Genomic DNA, 20569 nt, shown 5'->3' with positions numbered 1-20569 from the left:
AAAGAGAAAGGACAGAATATAAGTTGTCTCTTTCCCTTTCTTTCAAGATCTGAGTTGCTTCTTTTGATGTGGTTGTTTTCCACCTGGAAATGGTCAGGGAGTTTGTCCTGGATTTGTTGGACCTCTGGCTCCCTGAAGTAGCTGCAAGCCCACAGTTGCCAAATCAAATGCTCTCCCAGTGCGAGAAGGCAGTGTGTGCAGAGACAATCTGCTTGGCAGCTCTCTCTCTGGTTAGTGCTACGTAACTGTGCCAGTAGTGCTTAGCATTTATATGGCGCTTAATCTCTGCTGAGTGCAGTGCAAACCTTGCTGTATCCTTGAATGTACCCAATTATCCTCATTTACAGCAAGTAGGGAGATAGATAAGAGAACTGCTTTGCCGAAGGCTAGGCTACGAGTCAGTGGGTAGAGCTGGAACCGCAGTGTAATATCCTCAGTTCCTCAAGCCCTTGCTCTCCACCTTCAGTATTGTGTCTCGGAGGGGCCACTTTGTCTCTGCCCTGACAGAGCTGCGGGGAGAATTTCAAATGGGGTTGTGGGCAATTTTTGCAATTCCCAGCCAGACCTTGAGTGAGAATTGATTGGCTCCTGCCTTTATCTGCTAGTGCACACTTCCCTCTCTCTGTGGTTTATTCACTGGTCCTAAAGCAGCCTGAATGTTTGCAAAAGGGATTTTTTTTATTTATGGTTGTGATTACTCTATTTCCAAGCTTTTGGAAAATATCCTCTGCTGGTTTTGACAGTAGTCGAATGTGCTTGAAAGTAATATTATGTACTGATCTCAGCTGCCTCCTCAAAATGACATCAGGGTTGAAAATTAGACTTCCAGTTTTGGGCCCATTCCACTAGTTTCAGGTGAGCTGACACTCAGCTAGCTCTTGCTTTCTTCCAGCATCAGTCTCTCCCTGCTATGAATATCCAGACGCTCAAACTTCAAGGAACTTCAGGAATGTTAACCTAGGTAGTTCAAGTTGGTTGAGTTTTCAGGGCACAGTGAAAATCAATTGCAAAGCACATTTTGAGCTCTGCTAACTGAGAGGATTTGATGTTTTTAAGTAATTACTTGAATCAATGTCTCCTTTCCTAAGCTGTAGTTGCCCTGGCAAGGATCTGGAACTTTAATAGGCAAATGAATAAACTACTTTGCAGCCTAACGATGTGTACCTGCAGCAGAAGTAAACTGACTTAACCAGCTGGTAATTACAGAGAAACAAGCTCCCTTCCATTCCTTTCCCTAATTGCTGGGGCTTCCTGGGAGCACTGGCTCACATAGCGTGCCCTGGAGGGCAACAGGTTTGTGCTATATTGTCTTAAAAAAAAGCAAAGAAAAAAAACACCTAAGGGTCTTAATCCTTCAGGAACGTATGTTTTGTAATTGATCTAGGAGAGGTAAGCACAAGCCTCATTCCTGAGATGTGGAAAGCAGGGGCAGAAAGGTGAAGTGAAGCAAGCTGCTTGAAGAGACGGGGCTCCTTGCAACGTCAGTGGGGAGGGCTGTGGGCGCTTCAGAGCTTCACAGAGAGCAAATGGGGCCTTTTAGGGGTGGGACTAATCTCAGTCATCTGCTAGGAAGATAAAATTGGAATTAAAAATTAGACTAGTTCCTTTGGGTTGGTGCTTTCCCTCTTCCATAAGAGAGTTTTCCCACAAAGAAAGCCCGGCTACACTTTGTCTCCTTCCAAAGGGAATTGCTTAATTTCCACGAGTCCGAAGGCTTTTGGGCTGTTACCCCAGTGCTTACCAGTGTAAGAGCACACAGTATTCAGTGCTCCCTCCTGGAGTACGTGGAAACGCTCCCTCCTGCAGGTTGCTACAGCTCCAAAACAACCAGGGATCTTTGACCTGTACAACCCACTGTTACTAATGTGCTTTCACTGCTGAAGCTCTATCCCTCTGTTTGCAGCACCGGACCCCTAATAGAGAGAAGGCCTGGGGGCCGGCTGAGCTGAGCGTTTGCCGTTCCCCTTGGTTCCAGGTAGCACCGCAACGCTTTGGACTGTGTCACAGGGTCAGCCTCCCTTTGCGAGTTCAAATGATGCAACCGCTGTCGGGCTCCGATGTCCTCCTGCAGAGGAATTTCCCTCTTCTCCACCCTGCCAGTGGAGTGGGCTTTCCGATCACATCCCACCAAGTCCGAATGCCGGTGGCTTTTCCCGCAGGAGGCTGTAATGGTGGGGGGAAGTTAGAGTAACAGCCTGTGCTGGCAAACCAGCTCACCATGACGAGAGCGAAGCACATTCGGAAAGGAAATACTTAAATAACTGTGCATGACTTACCTACTGCAGATGACCCACTGGCTCCCTGCAGAGAAGAGAGTCCCAGTGTGGTCTCTGCTGCCTCCCTTTGCCCTTGGGTTTTTTTGCCTGTCTGGAAATGCCAGGCTGGTGAAAGCCAAGTAAGGCAATGACCATCCCTGGATGACCTCACTGAAAGGTGACTTATCTTAGGCAATCTATCTTGCCTTCATGTTCAGCTTTCTTAACAGCACGCAGTTGAACTAAATCAACAGATTGTACAGTCAGGATCTAGCTAACGAGGGTACTCTCAGTGCCTAGATAATGACAGAGCCATTGAGTGTTCCCTGTGCTCCGTGCTTATGGAAACAGGGCATTTGGCTTCAGCTCCTGAAGCCTCTAGAAGAGTTTGCTTCTCCTTTGCCACTCTGTTTTCAATGAATATTGTAGTGATCCTTGTCACACAAGCTATGCTGCCGTGAGGCAGGGAACCCCTTGTGAATTAGCCAGCACAGAGAAACCCTTATGCAGTTTGAGTTCCTTGAAGAATGAGCACTGCTGAGTTCAAATCGCTGCAGAAGCGAAAGGTGAGACCTCAGGCACTCTTTGATATGGCTCGTGGGACAAAAGGCTGTGCAGAGGGCTGGCAAGCAGGACTGGAGGACTTGCTGCTGCTTGCTCTGAGACTGCCTGGTGTCACCGCTTTTGCTTTGGTAACTCTGCCCTCCTGCTAGGTTGGGGGCTGGTACCCTGCTTGGCACCAAACTGGTTCACCCTAGGGAAGTTCCCAGTTACAAGAGCAGACCCGAAGCCCTCCTGGGGCTGCAGCTGGCATGCAGCACCCTCCCTACGCGAACCTCCCTGGAGGGCTGAGGCCAGCAGGACGCTGGTCCCGCGCGTGGAGGCATTACCTCCCGCCTAGCGTTGAGGCCGGTCGGCGAGGCGGCGTGGGCAAAGCCTGCCTGGCTGCTGGGGAGGCAGGTTCATGGTGGGGACAGAGGGCTCCTGACAGAGCCGGGCACATCTGGAGCGGGCTGCACAGGAAAGACAAGGCAGCACCTTCGCTGCCACTGTCTCTGCCAGAGAAAGCTGCAGAGGAATTTCTTGCAGGGAAGTTCAAGTGTGCAAAGGCACAGGGAATATTTTAGGCTGTTTTTTTTTTTCTCTCTCTCTCTTTTGCTGCAGAATAAACATGCAGGGGTATGGAGAGAAGGGATTTGGAGTGGGCAACCCTGTCTAGCACAGACTGCCCCTGAATCTCTGCACATGTCAGCAGGCAGCTCCTTACCTGTGCTGCCACTTCCTAGGTGGCAAAGCCCCAAGAAGCCTTAGGCAAGGTGCTGTCTGATGGGGATCTCCGCTCCTGTTGCCAGGCTGCTTTTCAAGAGCAACTTCTAGCGGCTGAATGGAGAAATGAAGCCCCTGACATTTTCCCAGCAGTTGTTTCAGGCCTGATCCTACAGGAAGTCTTGGCTGGACGTGGTGGTGGTTGAATAGGGGGCTTCTGAGCAGCTCCTGGGATCACATGCAAGGAGCTGGGCGCAGCAGGACCCACCGGTCATCCCCAGCATGCCCCAGCTCAGCAGCGCTCTGGGTCTCGCTCTGCCCTGCCAGGTGGACGGGGTGAGAAGGTTGCCGTAGCTAGAGATGCTCCTGTGGACTGCAGCCCCCCGGCTGGGTTGCAAATCACCAAAGAGGCGTGGGGAACATCGAGCCGCGGCAATGAGCCCCTTGCATCTCCTGTGGCACCACCACCCCTGGGTGAAAAGGGGAGAGAGAGACCCCCCAGGGCCAGCGCTGAGCGCGGAGGGCACAAGCCCCTCGCAGCTAAGAGGTGGCGGCAGGTCATCTCCTTTTGTCAGGCTTCTGTCGAGAGAGGGGAGAAGCTGCTGACAGCCCGAGCCGGCTGGTACGTGGGAAGGAGCATTGCAAACAGGCCAGGAAAAGTGCTGAGGCTGCAGGTAACCGGCCGCGTGTCTCTAATCGGCCGGCGACGGCTCAGCCGGGGCTGCGGAGCAGATGGGGGATCACGTGCTGCTCCTTATTGCCGAGCGAGTGCACTGCTCGTCCCCGCAGCCGCCTGGCCTCGCGCGGCCCTTTCTTCCCCTCCGCTGCACCCGGGGCCGCGGTGCGGGCTGGAGGCTCTGGGGCGACTCTGTCCTTCTGGCATAGCCTTTGATGTCTTCTGATGGGATATTTTCATCTTAAATATTTGGTACTGTCCGCTGCAGTGGAGGGGGCTGCTTGGTGCCCCAGGCCTTGCTGTGCAGCAGAGCATCGCAGCACGTTGCTAAATGCTGCGACTTGCGCAGGGTAGGCAAAAAGGGGGAGAAACTCCCCTTCATGCCACTCTCGGGAAACGTTTGACAGCTGGGGATGGTCCGTGTGTCCGTGTCGCGCTGAGTGCGGTCGCCCGCCGAGCAGCAGCGGCAGCTCCAGCCCCGTCGCTCCCGTTGCTGTCCCGTGGCCTGATGCCGTGCCGGTGTCCCCCGGCTCGTCTCAGCCTGTCCCTCCCGAGCTGGCAGAGAGGGCGAGAAGAGCGGCACCCCCCGCTCTGCTCTGCTTGCAGTGTCCATAACCCCGTTGTCTTTCCTGCAGGGCGAGAGAAGGCTCTTCGGCTCCAAGCTGATGGGTTCGGACAGCAAATCCCCGGCTTGTGGCCTCGGGTTGCTGCAGCCTCAGTGCTGGCAGGGGGCCAGCGCAGCATCGCGGCTCCCGCAAGGCAGATCCGGAGCCTTTGCGCTGCCAGGAGCGGGGGGCACTTACGCCGGGCTCCCTGGTCGCGGGTGCCAGGGCAGAAGGGGCCCGGAGAGCAGCCCCTGCGGCTGTGGAAGCCGCCGGGGGCCTCGGGCTGGCGGGGGCCGAGAGCAGGCGACCGGGCAGGACCGAGCGGGTGTAAATCGCTGCGGCGGGGGCCCAGCTGGGCACGCAGCCACGCTGCCCCCGCCCGGGGCCGAGTTTCCTCCTCACCATCCCGCTCCTGCGCTTAGATGCCGAGACCCGGCAGAGCCTCCTGGTCCTGCTAGTCGGGTCCCCCCAGGAGTTACAGCTTCACCTTCCATCTGCCCATTTGGGGTTGTGCTTCCAGGCTTTTTAACCCGTTTTCCCCATTCTTCCCTCTTTCTTTGCGTGAATTCTGCACTGTCACTGGGGCAGAAGAGGGATTTGGGGGAAGAGCCGATGCAGGAGAGGACCCCGCTCCCCTGCCTGGCACCCCGGGGCCACCGTGGCGGCGATGCAGGTGCTCGTTAACGGGGCTGCGTCCCGCCCCGCCGGCGGCTTTGCACGGGGCGCCGCGGAGCCGGGGGCCTCCCGGCGCTGGGCCTCGTGCTGATCACCGCTGCGGCCTCAAAGGCCCAGCTGCTCCACAAGCTGTCGCTCCGGGCTCCTGGCAAAGAGCCGAGCCGGGCGCGCGAGCCGGGAGGGGCTTCGGCCCCAGGTCTCCGAGCCTGCGTTGGTGTTAACGAATGCAGGGGAGCTGCCCCTGCACAGGCGGGGGCAACGGGGGTAAATCCAGAACCGATAACTCCCCTGGGCTGATGATAAATGTTTGGGGAGCATGAGGTTGCTGTGGCTTGGGGATCCGAGACGGGCTCCGCTCGGGAGCTTCCTCGAGCTCTTTTTACCCTGTGAAACGCTGCTGCCTTCGTGGGGGTGCGCGCCGTTACTGCAAGGTTTGCAGGGAGGTTCCCCTTCCAGGCTTTGCTCTGCCTCCCCTTCACATCGGATGCAGTTACAAAAAGGGAGCTAAAACGCTCTCGTTCTGCTCAAATAGCACAAGTGTGAACGCAGCCCCCGCTGGGAACCTCCGCGTGCCCAGGGCGCGCGGGGAGGCAGGTGCCGCAGGGAGCCGACGGCGCCGGGGCCGGCGGAGACGTCCGGGTGCCGCGCGGTGCCCCAAAGCCGTGTCGAGCCGGAGCAGCGCAGCTCAGCTTGCGAAACGCGGCTAAAAATAGCCCTCGGTGCTACAGGGAAGGGGGAAGGCAGTCGGCGGCGCGCGGAGCTCCGGGCTCGCGGTGCCGCCGCGGCGCGCCGCCCAGCACGGCTGCGCCGAGGTGCAAAGACATGTTCGCCTAATTGGCGGCCGCTCAGGATCGGAGCTGGAGGAGGCTGTTGCCAGGCAAAACCTGAGTTGTTTGTGCAGCGACTTCTGCTTGCTGGACTTTGCCGCGTGCGGGCTGTCAAGCAGCACCAGATTGTTATCAGCGCTGCTGTCTGGGGCCTCTTTTTTTCCCCCTCTTCTTTTATTGAAACGGGCACTTGTTATTCAAATGGAGGGGAGCTGGTGCCGCTGGGATGCGAGGCCAGAACCCCCCTGCGGAGGGGAAGGCAGCTCTTTTGGGGGCAGTTTTGCCCCCGCACCTAAGGGCTGAACCGCTCGGTGCAAAGCTGGGGCGCAGGTGCCAGCCGAGGGCTGCACGGCTGGCCCGGGAATGGCGCCCAGCTCCCACCCTCGACTCCCTCGGCAGGGCCGGCAGCGCGCTGCAGCGGCGCTGGGCCGGGGGAGAGCGGCTCCGGATCACCGCTGCCTCGCGGGCGAGGCGGAGGGAACCCCGAGGCGCCGGCGGGAAGGCAGGAGGGGCGCGGGCGGCGCGGCCTGGCTGCGGCCGGCCGGCGGAGCGAGCCGGGGGGCCGCGCCGCAGGCCGGGACGGGCCCCGGCGGGGCAGCCGTGCGCCCGGGGCCGCAGCAGCCCTCGGCGTGCGCCGGTCCGACGGTCTCGGACCGGGGGGGGGGGGGGGGGGCAACACCGGGGGGGCGCGAGGACTACAACCCCCAGCAGCCCCTGCGCCGTCGCCCGCTATTGGCGGGCGGGCGCGCCGCGGCCCCGCCTCCAGAGACGCCATTGGCCGAGCGGGGCTCGGGGCGGGGCCAGGCTGGGTTCCCACCCCACCCCCCCCCGCGGCCGCGCTATGAAAGAACCGCGGGCGCTGCGCGGCTCTAGAACCCGGGGGCGTTCTAGAGCCGCGGGGCGGTTCTGGATCTGAAGGGCGGTTCTAGAGCCCCCCCCCCGGCGCCGCCATGCTGGTGGCGGGCTCGCAGTGCTGCCCCCCGCGGCTCGCGGAGTACCGGGGCTGCGGGGCCCTGCGCGGCGCCCAGGTAAGGGGGCGCCTGCCCGCCCCGTCGGGGGGGGTGTCAGGGGTGCCCCCCGGGGGGGTGGGTCGCTCGGGGACAAGCAGGGGCCCGTCGGGGTGGTGGTGACCCCATCCCTTTACGCGCTGCCTCACCGCCCTTGTGAGCTGAGCTGAGCTGGGAGTTCTCAGCCCGCCGAGGGCTGCGCAGAGCTCGCAGCTCGGCGACGCAGGTGGTATCGCCGGTGCCGGCAGCGCAGCCTGGGAGCGGGTTTCGGGGCAGGGCGAGAGCGTGGCCCGCTGTGTCCTGGCCGCTGAGCGATGCGCCCCGAGCTCGGGGGCCCTCTGCTCCGGCACCTTCGCTGTTGGAGTCCGATAGCTTCCCGCAGCGGCCTGCGGGCTGCCCTGAAAAGTTAGATGTTGCCCGCTGTGAGTTAGCGGCTCCACGGATCCCTGTGCTGCAGCTGGGAAGGTTAGTGCTGGGCACGGACGGGAGCTGGAACCCCGGGGCAGCGGCAAGGAGCTCATCCCAGAGATACCCCAACCGCAGCGCTGCCCGGAGCCGCTCCGGTGCTTGCCCGGGCATGAAGTGAGCCTGCGGTGGGCACTCTGGAGCCGGCTGCGGAGAGCGTTTCCCCGCTGGGGAGCGCGGCAGCGGCTGGGACGGGCCAGACCTCGTCCGCTGGCAGCCCGGGACGCTTCCGCCCGGTGTGAAAGCACCTGATTTTGGGTCCTCAGTGATGCCGGAGCGGTTCCAAGAGCCTCATGCACCGGGAGCTCCGCTTCTGTCCCTGAAACCGGTTAAGGTTAAGGCTGAAGGCAGGGTGGGCTCGGGCAGCCCGGCGCCCTCCGCGGCGGCGCGGCCGCCTCCGCAGCCCGGCGGCACCCACTTCCCGCTCCGGGGCGAGCGCGGCGGGGGCCGGGGGCCGGGCCCGGAGGGTGACCGTGCTGCTGGCCTTCGCGCGTCACCGGCGCCGAAACCCGGCTGTGCTCCGGCTGCGCGTCACCGGGCCGGTCCCCTGCTATTATTTTTTTTGGAAGGAGCAAGGCCGGGAGGAATAAACCAGCTTGGCTGGATAGCTGCGAGGTTGGTTGGTTGTTTTGGCCTTTCCTTATCGGGGACGATTTTCTAACACCTGACTAAGCGCTGGCACAAGCGCCCGGGCTCGCTGCTTGGCACGCGCGCGCCCTCCCGCCCCGGTGAGGCCGTTAACTCCTTCCTGCGCCGGCTCCGTCGGAGGCCAGAAACCTCCCGTTCCCCGCGTGCCGCACCGATCCTGGCTGGCGGCGCGGCCGGCCCGGAGCCCTGCTCCGTGCCTCGGTTTCCCCCGTGGCGGGAGGTGACGCCTTTGGGCAGTGCGGAGAGGGTTAATCGTCCCGGACGGGCACTGAGCAGTGATTAAAATGCACCTTCAAGGGTCACCCTGGGCTGTCACCGCGGCCGGCGGCCTCGCCTGCGCTCCCGCTTTGCACCTCTGCCGTTTGGGCGCCGTGGGCTTGTTTGCCTGTTTTTTTTTGTTTGTTTTTTTTTTTTTTTTTTTCCTCCCTCTTGAGGAGGCTCCTGGAGGCCAAAGAAACCTCCTTTGCCCCCGGTTTGTTAGACGTGAGTCAGAGGCTGCTGGAGAGGAGGCACCGGCGCGGCTCGAGCAGCCACGCGAGCCTCTTCCCTGCTGTCACTCTGGTCTCGCTTCCGCCGTGACTCACGGCCGGAGCATCCCGAGGCCCCGGCGCGCTCGGAGCCGCACGAGCTCGGTCCCGCGTCGCCGAGCAGGTGCCGGGCGCCGGCGCGGAGCCTCGCCGGGACTCGGCACGTGGCAGAGCCGCCCGCTGCCGTGGGGCTGGCGCGGGGGGCCGGGCTCCGCCGGCAGCTCGCCAGCGCTTCGCCCCGGCCCCGCGGGATTCTCCCGCCCGGAGATCCGGGATGCGCCGCGGCCGCCGGCCCGCGGGGGCGAGAGCAGGGTTGGGGGCAGCGCTGCCCTTCGGGCTCCCTTGGAAGGAGCCGCCTGGCCCGGAGGAGCGTGTCCAGCGCTGCCGTGGGTTTCGGGGGGGCCCGGCCTGCCGAGGGCCCCGGGGAAGATCCGGAGCGTGCTTGGGAGGCGTCTGGGGGAAGGGGGAAGAGGAAGGTGGTGCTTCCCCTGGCGCGGCGTCGGGCGCGGGTTTGCTCGCTCGAGCAGCGGAGCCGGGCTCGGCCGCCTGCAGCCCCGCGCGGCTTCGCTTGCCCTGATCCCGGGGCGCTTCAGCCCTTTTGCGCGCTCTTTCCTCCCAGCCCCAAACCAGCTTTGGGGTTTTTTGGTAAGGTTGGGGATTCCTGTGGTGGTTTTTTGGAGCGTTCCTTTGGAAGGAGGAGAGTTGGAGCCGAAACCTGAAGCTGGGACGGCTTTGATGTGGCTTTGGTTTTTGCTCGGCAGCTTCCTCTCCGCGGGGCCTCGGGCAGGTCCCGTCGTCTCGGAGCCCCTTCCCCGAGAGCAGGGTCCCGCGCCGGGATTAACGCCGCTCCCGGCGTGCCTCCCCTCCGGCTGCGCCCCCGGGCACGCGCGGGCGCTCCCGCGACGCGGGCGCCGGATCTCCCCCTTCGCTAGCGCGGACTTGCAAGGTAGAGGGATGCTGCGGGACGCAGCCCGGCGCTGCGGCGGGTGATGGGGTTAAAAAGGGAGCTGAACTTTGTATCTGGAGTCCAGAGTTTGGCAGTAAAATTGGTGGCTCGTTTCTCTTTTAACTGGGTTCACTGGTTTGGAGAAGCTGGGTGGGGGTGTTTCTCAGCTGGCGGCTGTGTTTTGGCCCCGGGGGTGTTTGCGGGACCCCTCCTCCCCGGGGTGCTGGATTTAGGCTGCTAAACGAGACCCAAGTTGCCCTGGGTCCAGGCGCCGCAGTCGGAGCGTTAAACGCTCCCGGAGAGCTGCCCCGGGTCAGCGTCCGCGCTGCGATTTCTCCTTTTTCACGCGGAGGTGCTGGCGGTAAACGGAGACCCCCGGGGCGGGAGCGAAACCGGAGCAGGGAGCGGAGGCCGCTCGCGCGGCGCGCGGTGCGCCGGGGCTTTGCCGCCGGCCGGGCTCCGGTGCAACGCGAGCGCCCGATTTCATCAGGCGCCGGCGCCCGGCCTGACGCAACTCCCCGGGGCAGGTTGCTCCATGGGCCGGGGGGGGGGGGGGGCGGGGGACGGGCACCCGCCCCGTCCCCGTCCCCAGCTGAGTCACCTTTTCCGCTCGCGGCAGAGACTCCGGCAACTCTTCCTCCGGCCCGGTTCCCCCAGGGCGGCCTCGGAGCGGGGTTTAAAACTTTTTTTTTTTTTCCTTCCTCTTTCTCCTTCCCAGGACAGAGGAATCAAAATCCCCCGGCAGCTGGGAAGGGGCCCCAGCGCCTTCATCCCCGTGGAAGAGGTAAGAGCGGAGCCGGCGCTCGCGTGTCCCGGGCGGCCGCATCCCCTCTGCGCTGGACGGGGCGGCCGCTTCCACCGCGCGCCGGGCTGGAGGGCACGGAGGAGGTGGCTCTGCGGGGCGGGAGGAAGCTCCCGTAGTGGGTCCTTGCCGCCCCGGGTGGGATGGGGACGGGTCGTGCGGTCCCTGGCTGACCTGCGGTGGGTGTTGTGGGTGCCAGGGGGGGCTTGTGCCCGAATCCGGCTGCTTGCTGACCCCGCCGTGCTGGGCGATGCGTGGTAGGATGGAGGGAGAAGCCACCTGTGCTGAGCCCGGTGCGACCCCAGCGTTTCTCCTGCCCGCGACGGTGAACTTCAGCCCTGCCCGTGCCTCAGTTTCCCCACTCGCCCCGGCAGGGCTGTTTCTGCCCTGTGCCGCCCTCCTCGGTGTAGCTTTCCCCCGCTTTCCGATGGGGATGGGTGCCGGCTCCAGAAGCCGTGGCGACTGCCGGCGCGCGGGGCTGCGATCCGCAGCTCTTCCCGGCTCACCTCCCCGTGTCCGGCAGATCCTGCGGGAAGGTGTGGAGTCCAGCCAGCGGCAGCTCTTCATCGAGGCCTTCGTCTCGGCGGGCAGGGTGGACAACATCGCCATGGTCATGGGGCTGCACCCTCAGTATCTCAACAGCTTCTGGAAGACCCAGTACCTCCTGCTGCGCATGGACGGGCCCCTGCCCTACCATAAGCGCCACTACATCGCCATCATGGTGAGGGCCGTGGGTCCGGGGCTGACCCCACAGGGGTTGTCCCCCAGGGCAGGGTGTCTCTTGGGGATGTGTGGGTCCCAGAACGTCTCCCATCACCTCAGCTCGGGTTTTGGCCAAAGATTGGAAGGGATTTAGGCCTTCCCCTGAAAACGAGTACCCTGCTGTGACTTGTGTTCACGCTGGCATGAAAGCTGATTGCCCTTTAGGCAATGTCCTGGGTGCGCTGTCACCCAGTTCCCCACCTGATGTGCCACAGGGGACAACACGGGCATGTGGCTTGTCATTGCAGCTGCATTGGCCACTGGAGCTCTTTGGGTTGTCACATGGTCCAGCACCCTTAGCCTGGGTACCCAGCACCCGCCTTGCTCCTGATGGCAGGGAGCAAAGACTCGTGTTTGGCATTTCAGCCCTAGGGGAAACCCTTTAGGGGAACCCGGACAAAGTCATTCCCTGCCTTGGCTTCGCCAAGGGCTTGTAGCAGGGCTGGTCGCCTGCCCAGTGCGTGGGTTGACATGGTGCCTCTCCCTGCAGGCGGCAGCCCGGCACCAGTGCTCCTACCTGGTGGATCTGCACATGGCAGAGTTCCTGCAGGTGGGGGGCAACCCTGCGTGGCTGCAGGGGCTGAACTGTGCCCCCCAAAAGCTGAGGAACCTCAACGAGATCAACAAGCTCCTGGCGCACCGGCCCTGGCTCATCACCAAGGAGCACATCGAGGTGAGGGCTGGAGATGCTGCGAGGGATCTAGAAATCCCAAATCCCCCTCCCCAGTTTGGGGGCTTCCTCCAGGGCCCCCAGGGGTTAGCCCTTTGAGGGAGTCTCTGAGATGGGGGTCAGGGCTGTGCTGCTCCGGGTGGCTGGCGAAGAGGTGACTTGTCCCCTGTGCGTGGGGGCATGGAGGGACCTCTCCTTCTCTGCAGAGCTGAACCCTGTGTGTGCCTCATTTTCAGGCTCTCCTGAAGACGGGGGAGAATAGCTGGTCCCTGGCAGAGCTGGTGCAGGCGCTGGTGCTCCTCACCCACTACCACTCACTCGCCTCCTTCGTCTTCGGCTGTGGCATCAACCCCGAGGCAGAGCAGGATGGGGGAACCGGCTGCCGGCCCCCCTCGCCCCACAGCGACAGCAGCCCTGCCTCCGATGATGGTGTGGGGGGCTCTGGGGTAAGCGGGGGCTTTGCTTTGCAGCGAGCATGGGGTGGGGAGGGAGGTCACAGTGGGGCACCACAGTACGTCACGGTGCCTTCCTCCGGGAACTGCCCCAGGACTTTTCACTGGGATGTTGTGGATGCTTTCGGGACGAGCAGGCTGTGTGATAGCGTCTTCCCCAGAGCCAGCAGCGCAGGGCTGCGCCTTCTTCCCAGCCCCCAGGGTGCTGGAGCAGTTGGAATCTGAGCAGGACAAACCTGGAGCAGCTGGAGCCTGGGCAGGACAAACCCAGAGGCAAACTCTTCTTGGAGCGGCCCTGGGACGGCTCCAAGTGAAAGCAGAGCTGTTGGCGTGCAGCGAGCGGCGCTCTGCCCCGCTGTGTGTGGGCGGCCCGGCGCTCGCGAGCCCTCCACGACCTCGCCGCGCTGCGGACGGCGTTGACTTTTCCCTCTGCTAGGGTAAAGATGCCATGCGGGAGGTGGAGATGCTGATGGAGAGGATGAAGCTGCTGCAGGAAAGCCAGCTGGAGGAAGAGGGAGTCACGCAGGAGGAGATGGCCACGCGCTTCGAGCTGGAGAAGACTGAGAGCTTGCTGGTTGCTCCCTCAGGTGAGGACATGTAGGGACGTGGCGGGCTGGGAAGGGTCCGTGAGGGCCTGGACTGATGGGAGGGGAGGGACAGACCCAGCACTGAGCACGATTGGGTCTGACAGCCGTGGGGCTGGCTCTGCCCTCCAGCCCGGGCTGGGACTGTCCAGGACAGCCCTGTGACACGTTGCTCATGGCTGCTCTGCTGGTGTCCCACAGATATTGCAGATCACTCCCTGCAGTCCAACGTCCTGTGCTTTGTGGAGGACCCCGACTTCGGCTACAAAGACTTCACGCGTCGGGGCGAGCAGGCACCCCCCACGTTTCGCGCACAGGTGGGTGCCCTGGGCCCCATGCCAGCTGGAGAGCAGGTGACAAGGCTGGGTGGCACAGGTCCTGTATGTCACGGCTGGTGCTGCTGTGAGCAGCAGCCACTGGGCAGCCAGGCTGGGGCACAGCAGGGCTGCTCCCAAGGTTGTAGTGCTGCATGGACAACACTGGCGTGGAGGGTGACAGGCTGGTACTGGGCTGGAGCCTTCACCGAAGTGGTGTTTGGGCCAAGGTGCCTCTGCGTGGTTCAGATAGCTATGAACAGTCAAGTGGATCTTGGCAATATGGGAAAGGGAGTCATCGGGCCAGAGAAGGGCAGGACGTGAGATCTGCAGGCACTCAGGTCCCTTGGGGGGACCGCGGGACCTTATGTTTTGCCCATAGAGCCCTCATCCCAGCATCCTTTCCCTGGCAGGATTACACCTGGGAAGACCACGGCTACTCACTGATCAACCGCCTCTATCCTGATGTGGGGCAGCTCTTGGATGAGAAGTTCCAGGTGGTCTACAACCTGACATACAACACCATCGCCATGCACTGTGGTGTGGACACCTCCATGCTCCGCAGGGCCATCTGGAACTATGTCCACTGCGTCTTTGGGATCCGGTAGGTCCCTGAGCACCCTTGAACTGTGCCAGGAACCTGTGCTCTCTGTGCCAGGCAGTGCCCTCGATCAGCTCCTGCCGAACAAGCCCGGGAGCCTCTCCATCCTGCAGGTTCCTGGTTCAGGTCTGGGGCAGCAGCCAAGCTGCTGTGCACCATGTTCCTTCCCTGGTGGCCCCTCACGGCCGCCATCCACCTAGAGAGGCCGTGTCTGGGCCCTGTACTTGGGGAATGGGGTGCTTGGAGAGGCTCTTTAGGGTGAAGGTAAATTGACTGTGTTTGCCCAGAGGATAAAGTTAAGACCCCTAAAGGAGAGGGAAGCCTGCTGGTAGTTCTGTCCTTTCTAGAGAGCGTAAGCCCCAGGCCAGCGGGGGTGGCGTGTGGCAATTGGCATGGGTGTGGAAGGATGTTTGCGGGCGCTATCAACCTGCTCTCACCCTTGGGTCTGGCTGAAGAACTGTGGTCGGGGAAGGCCCAACCAACCTAATCCTCACCGTGAGAGAAAGAGCAGCCACCAGCCTCAGTGAGGCTGTTGCTGTTGATAAGACTAAGAAAGAACAACATTGCTGGAGGCCAGAAGATGGGACATAGCATAGATCTGGTGGAGCACAGAGCGTGAGCAAGCATGCTCACAAGCAGCCTGGCTGGTAATGCCCTTCCCCTAGGAACGACCTCGCTTGAACGGGTTGTAGTGAACACTGTTGCAGAGACCAGCTGGCAGAGGTGGTGCTTGGAGTAACATGCCCTCCTCTCTCTTCTAGCTATGATGACTACGACTATGGGGAGGTCAACCAGCTCTTGGAGCGCAGCTTGAAAATCTACATCAAGACGGTGGCCTGCTACCCAGAGAAGACGACGAAACGGATGTACACGCAGTTCTGGAGACACTTCAAGCACTCAGAGAAGGTGCCGCCCCCTTCCCCTCATCCTGGGAGTGGGAGGCTGATCTGGGGGAGCTGATGTGGGCAGTGACCTGGTCTCTCCTCCCTGTCCCAGTGTCTCCTGCACCCCAGGGTGACCGGGGCTGAGCTTGCCCTCATCCCTGCTGTGCCTTGACCTTGCTCTCCTTGCATCATAGGTGCACATCAACCTGCTCTTGCTGGAGGCTCGGATGCAGGCGGCTCTGCTCTATGCCCTGCGAGCTGTCACCCGCTACATGACCTGACAGGTCTTCGCTCCCTCCTTCTCCTGCCCCAGGCACGGGGGGCAGGTAAGTGGGGAGCCGGCACCTTAAAGACTTCACTGGAATGTTGTCTCCTGCCTTAAGGGGCCTGGAGATGTGGAAAGAAAGGGGAGGACTTCTCCTCCCTCTGCCCCTTATCCCAGGAGAGGGGACCTCCAAGAAGCCGTGAAGAGCCCAGCTGTGCCCGCTGCACCCCGCTGGGCAGCTCTAGTCCCTTGCTGCTCCGGGGCTTGGCACATACGGGGCTGCTCGGCTGCTCCCTGCCTTTCGTGGTGACCCGGAATGAAGCCGAACCAAGGTGACTGCTGCTGGTGCCACCGCGGCTCCGCTGCCCGGACCCGCTGGGCTCAGGCAGAGCTGCCGGAGCCGCGTCCGGGAGGCGAGGCCGCGGAGGACTCTGCTCGTACCAAAGATCTCTGGAGGGGAATCGCCTTCTCCCCGGGGCCTGAGCACCTGGATTGGTGCTGGAAGAGGTGCTGGGCTGCGGGCACCATCCTGCCTGGCCGAGCCCCTTGCAACTCAGGACTCGCAAAGTGCCTCTTGAAGCAGGGCCGGGGCAGAAGCGAGGTGGGGGTAGGGGCAGCCGGGCTGTCTTACGCTGCCTTTCCCCCCCACCTCACCCCGGTGACGGCCAGGGGCAGGTCTCGGGGGGGGGGGGGGTCTCCATCCTCCAGAGCCCCGCGGGGAGAGGGGGGAGCCACCGCTCGGGGTGCACGGGCTCCCCGCGCTCCCCCGACCTGTGTGAACCGGAGTGACGATGTGAAACTGTGAAGATAACTGTGAAGAGCTTGGATAAATCTCCTTTTCTTCTTGCTCTCTGCGTGCTGCTGGGGGAGGGCCTTGCTCCCTCCCCGTGCTCTCCGGGGGTAGAAACCCCCGGCAGAAGAACCTTCCTCCGGGGGGTCTGTTCCTCGGAAAGGGGCCGTTCTGCGGTGTAAGGCGGGGAGGGCGACCTTCCCGGCGGGCGGGCACCGTGCCGCCGCGGCCGAAGGGTGCGGGGCGGCGGTAGCTCGACCCCGCTGGGCCGGAGCGTTTTGCAGGGTGCGGGCGGCGCAGGAGCCCCCGCTCCCGGCGCTCCCCGGCGCTCGGCTCCGGGCACCCCCCAGCAGCGCCCGTTGCTGCATGACTGTTGGTTTGTCTCTGCTGAGCTGTAGCTCTACTTAAATTATTTCTATGTTTTGGGGAGCGCATTTACCCAAACAGGGCACGGAAATGCCCTCGTGACTTTGCTACAGATGCTGTTTGAATAAATAAATAAATAAATTAAGTCTTTTTTTTTTTTTTTTTTTTTTTTCCTCTTTCCTCTCCCGGTGCCTCTGAGCGCCGCTCCTTATCGCCCGGCTGCAGCTCTTGCCCTGGCTGCGTCGCGGGGGGCTGCGAAGGGGAAGGGTTCGATGCAGACGCGTTCCGGAGGCGTTTTCCCTTCGCCCGGCCGCACTTTCTGCGCGGCCCCCCGGCTCGGGGGGAGCTCCGGCGTGCCCCGCTGCAGCCTTGGCGCAGCCCTTGGGGGGAGAGCACCCGGGGGAGCCGGGGGGGCCCCCGAGGAGCACCCCCGGGTTTGGGGCAGGGAAGCATCTCCCCGGGGAGGGGCGAACGCCGCGAAGCTGCAGCGAGGTGCTTCACCCGTTGGCTTCCCAACGGAACGGGGAAAAAATCGCCTCTTTTAGGGAACTGAAACAGTCCGGCGGATCGATGGCGATCGTTAGGTGAAGGTCGAGCCGGTGCGGAGCCCGTGTCCGAGGAGGGGTTTTTCCTGCCTCCTTTTGGCTCTCTTTGAGGTAGCTGAAACGTTGTTCGAGTGGAAGAAATCTGCAGGCTGAAGAGGTCCTTTCAGGCGGCAAAAAAAAAAAAATCAGGCTGTGCCATGCCACGGCTTTGAAAGCCCCGTTTTCTCCCTATTTGTCCCTGTGCGGATTTAAAACAAAACCACCGAGGATTTGTACCGGCGGAGCCGGGATTTCCCATGCCCATCCCAACCCCGAAGGATGCCGACAGCCAGCGAGGACCAGTCGCCCTCTTCATCCTCCCCCAGCTTTCTGCCACGGCATCAAATACCTCGGGGCTGAGCCAGCTCTGTGAGACTCCCTTAACTCATCGCCTGGGTCATGGTATCAATTTAACCCGCTTCCTTTTTTTTCAGGTGTTCACAATTACAAACTAATAAATTCCTTACCCTGCGTTTAGCTGAGGCCTGCAATTTGTAGGCACATGTATAATTTATTGGCAGCTTTCATTGTCGTCTCTCAGGGCAGGAGCCGCGTTAATCATCTCCCTACCTGTAGCTGATGGTTACGATTCAAGTGCAGTGCAAAAAAAAAAAAAAAAGCATGCAATTGCCCTCAATTTGAGAAGCATAACGTGTTAACGGCATTTGAAAGGCAGCAATGCAATGGGAAAATAATAATAATAATCGAGGGGCTCTGCTCGACGAGGGCTTTAACTCTGGTGGGAGTCCAAAGGGCGTTGCAGAGACCGGCGGCGAGCTTTGCCGCCGAGCCGGGCCGGAGACGATTTCCTGGGGAAAAATCTGCCCTGAATCTGCCCTGGCCTGGTGCGGGCAATCGTGCAAAGCGGTCGCTGCTACGTGCCCGCGCGAGGGAGGAAACCCACGGGCCGAGGCTGTGCTGCGGGCTCCCCTCGGCTGCCCCGCGCTCGCAGCGCCGGGGCTCGGTTTGGGGCAGGCTGCCGCGGGCTCCGGCGTGGTCGGGCGGGCGCCCTGGACGGCGGGTGCAAAGGGCTGCAGGGCTGGAGCCTCTCCCGAGGAGCCGGCGATGGCTCCAAATCCGGAGGTGGGATTTTTGCCCGGAGCTCTGGGATAACCGCGTCCGTGGGGGCTCGAGGGGGCGTGGGGCGGGGGGGGGGGGGCGCGAGACGCCAGAGCAGCCGAGATGCTGTGACTAACCCCCGGCAGCAGGCTCCGCGCCCGGGCCGAGAGGAAAATTTTCCATGGCCGAGGAGGGAGCTGGATTAGGACTGCGCGCAGCCAGGCCAGGCTGGTCCCCGCTGAACCGTGGCTCGGCTCCAGCCTGCGGGTTTGGGGTTTTCTGATTAGGCAGCGCCACTCGCTGGAGACCCGCAGCAGATCTGCATCGCTGCTGCAAGGCCGCTGCACCGTGTTCTTGCTGCAAACCCTCCCCGCAGCCGCGCTGCACGCCCTGCCTGCCTCCCCGTGCCAGCCCCGCTGCAAAGCCTGCCCGGGCTCCCGCTGCCGCCGGGCTGCGCGCTCGGCCCCCATCCCCGCCGCAAGCCCTCCCCGCACCTCCCCGCGCCCCTGCTGTGAGCCCTCCCCACAGCCTTGCTTTTGCCGCGTTGCAACCCCCCCCCTCCATATCCCTGCCCCCAAAAAACGCGCGTTGCATCCTTCCCTGCTGGAGAAGATTTGAAGCCTCCGCCCCCCCCCTCCCCGGGAGGCGACCGGTGCCCCCCAGGGCCGGCAAACTGGGGCCGGCCGACCCCCCCCCCCCGCCGCCCAGCACGAGGCTTTGCCGGCGCCGTGCTCGGACGCTCCGCCGCAGCACCCGCTGCTTCCCGCGAGCCGAGCCTTTCGCTCTCGCCGTTTCCCATGGCGCGCGGGAGGAGGCTCCGGCTCCCGTTTCGGTGCCTGCAAGGACGCTGCTCGGCGGTCGGGTCCCCCCCGCCCTCCCTGCGGCATCGCGCCTCCGCCGTTCAACCGCCCGCCGGGCGGGCTCGCCCGTGAAATACGGATGTCATCGACCTGCCGAACGCCAACGCGGCCTTAGCGGCCCCGGGGAGCGGGGCAGGGATTCGGCAGCTGGCGCCCGCGCTCCCCACGCCGGTGCCGCCGCTGCCGAAGCCGGCGGGAGCTCTGCCGCGGAGAGCTTCGGCCGGCCGCCGCCGGGGCTCTGGGCTGCAAGCCGGTCCCTGTCCCTGCGGAAAATGGGTATTTTCCGGCCTGCGTCCCGCTCCGCCTTGCGCGGCAGGCGAGGCAGCGCCGAGTCCCGGGGAGCGCGTGCCGGCGCCGTGCCGCGGCGCAGGCTCGGTGCCCGCGCAGCGCCGCTATTTATAGCCACCGCGGCCGCCTCTCGCTCTGCGGCTGAAACTGGAAGCTCGACGGCGGCAAAAGGATGAGTCACGATCCCAGAACCGGCTACGCGGGAAAGGAATCAAACGCACGTCTTCGCCCCCAAAAAGGGGAGAGCGGGCTCGGCTCCGGCGGCGTGCGCTTGGCCCCTTCCCCGAAGGGCTCAGCCGAAACCACGCCGCCGGCAGCCTTTTCTCCTCTCTCTTTTTTTTGTCCCCTAAGCGGAGGCGGAGAGTTGTGTCCGGGGACACGGTCGCGGGAGCTGGGAGCGCAGCGACGGAGTGCCGCACGGCGGGGAGAGACGCTCGGCTGCTCCGAGCACCCGCCGCGCTCCCGCATCCCCGCGGGAAGCGGCAGCGCGAGCCGGAGCGCGCGGGAACCTTTGGGCCGCGGCTCCCGCGCTCGCCGGCGGCCGGCTCCTCCGGCTCCGCCGCTGGCAGGAGTCTGTCCTGCCCGAGCCGGGGCAGGAGGCTGCCGGGCGGGAGGTCACCTCGCCGGCGGTGCCGCGGCTGCCGGGCGGGCGGATAAGATTCGAGCGGGGCCGGACGGGCGAACGGCCTCGGCGTCACCGCGAGAGCAGAGGCTGCGGTTCCCCGACGCGGGAGGTAACCTTGGCACAGCGTCGCCTCCCGAAATCCCTCCCAGCAGCCTCGAATACCCCAGGATTTATTCGCTGTAGGGCTCGAGGCCAGCAATTAATGAGGCTGCGCTGGAAATTTCGCAGCGAGGAGTCGGAAGGTGGAGGAGACGGGGGGGGGGGAGGGCGGGGGGGGGAGCCAGAGGATGCGGTAACGGGTCAGGAATCCGAGCGGACGAGCGTGCCCCGCGCCAGCGAGCGGCCGCCCCGGCCCGGAATCGGCTCAGCAGCGAAAAACAAACGACGCCGGATCGGCAAAAAAAAAAAAGAAAAAAAAAAAGAAAAACCCGCCGCGTTGACCAGCCGCTCCCGGCGGAGGGTGCTCGGGTCCGGCCCCTGCCTCCGGCGCGGCCCCTGCCGCCTCGCCGGGCGCGCGGGAAGGCGAACTGGCTGCCGGCTGGCGCAGGGCCCGAGAGCAGCCGCGGGGCTTGGGGCTGCGGGAGGTTCGCATTCAAAAAATTAAATAAAAAAATAAAACAGAATCCAACAAAACGCAGGAGTTCGTCAACGTTAAGGCCTTCGCCGGGGAGAATGGGAATTGAAAACCGGTGTTTCCTGCTGGCGCAGCACCCTGGAACCGGCCGCCCCCCAGTCTGCCTCCCCCCCGCGTCCTCCGGGGGCCTGC

The 20569-nt window shown here is 63.1% G+C and overlaps 1 protein-coding gene across 2 annotated transcripts; it reads left to right on the top strand.

Annotated features, from left to right (window-relative positions):
• The first annotated feature begins 7167 nt into the window (after positions 1-7167).
• Positions 7168-16532, top strand: SESN2 (sestrin 2). Of its 2 annotated transcripts, XM_062593958.1 has the most exons (11): positions 7168-7332; positions 10616-10681; positions 11223-11420; positions 11952-12134; positions 12368-12577; positions 13020-13170; positions 13369-13484; positions 13895-14085; positions 14844-14988; positions 15161-15292; positions 15409-16532. In XM_062593958.1, the coding sequence occupies exons 1-10, from the start codon at positions 7255-7257 to the stop codon at positions 15245-15247; spliced, it is 1425 nt and encodes a 474-aa protein (XP_062449942.1). In that variant the 5' UTR covers positions 7168-7254; the 3' UTR covers positions 15248-15292; positions 15409-16532. The 2 variants fall into 2 exon arrangements, with proteins under 2 accessions (XP_062449942.1, XP_062449941.1); XM_062593957.1 differs by having other exon boundaries at positions 15161-16532.
• The last annotated feature ends 4037 nt before the right edge of the window (positions 16533-20569 follow it).

Source organism: Rhea pennata, chromosome 23, assembly GCF_028389875.1.
Source record: "Rhea pennata isolate bPtePen1 chromosome 23, bPtePen1.pri, whole genome shotgun sequence".
In the NCBI taxonomy this organism is placed as follows: domain Eukaryota; kingdom Metazoa; phylum Chordata; class Aves; order Rheiformes; family Rheidae; genus Rhea; species Rhea pennata.
The sequence above is the reverse complement of the archived record's forward strand: the minus strand, read 5'-3'. Positions and strand labels throughout refer to the sequence as shown.

What these genes read in the sequence shown, in the direction of transcription:
- SESN2 (XM_062593958.1), top strand. Translation starts at nt 7,255, where the DNA reads ATGCTGGTGGCGGGCTCGCAGTGCTGCCCCCCGCGGCTCGCGGAGTAC. An exon ending in ATGGTGTGGGGGGCTCTGGG is followed by an intron (nt 12,578 to 13,019) that starts GTAAGCGGGGGC and finishes TCCCTCTGCTAG; the next exon opens with GGTAAAGATGCCATGCGGGA. An exon ending in CACTGCGTCTTTGGGATCCG is followed by an intron (nt 14,086 to 14,843) that starts GTAGGTCCCTGA and finishes TCTCTCTTCTAG; the next exon opens with CTATGATGACTACGACTATG.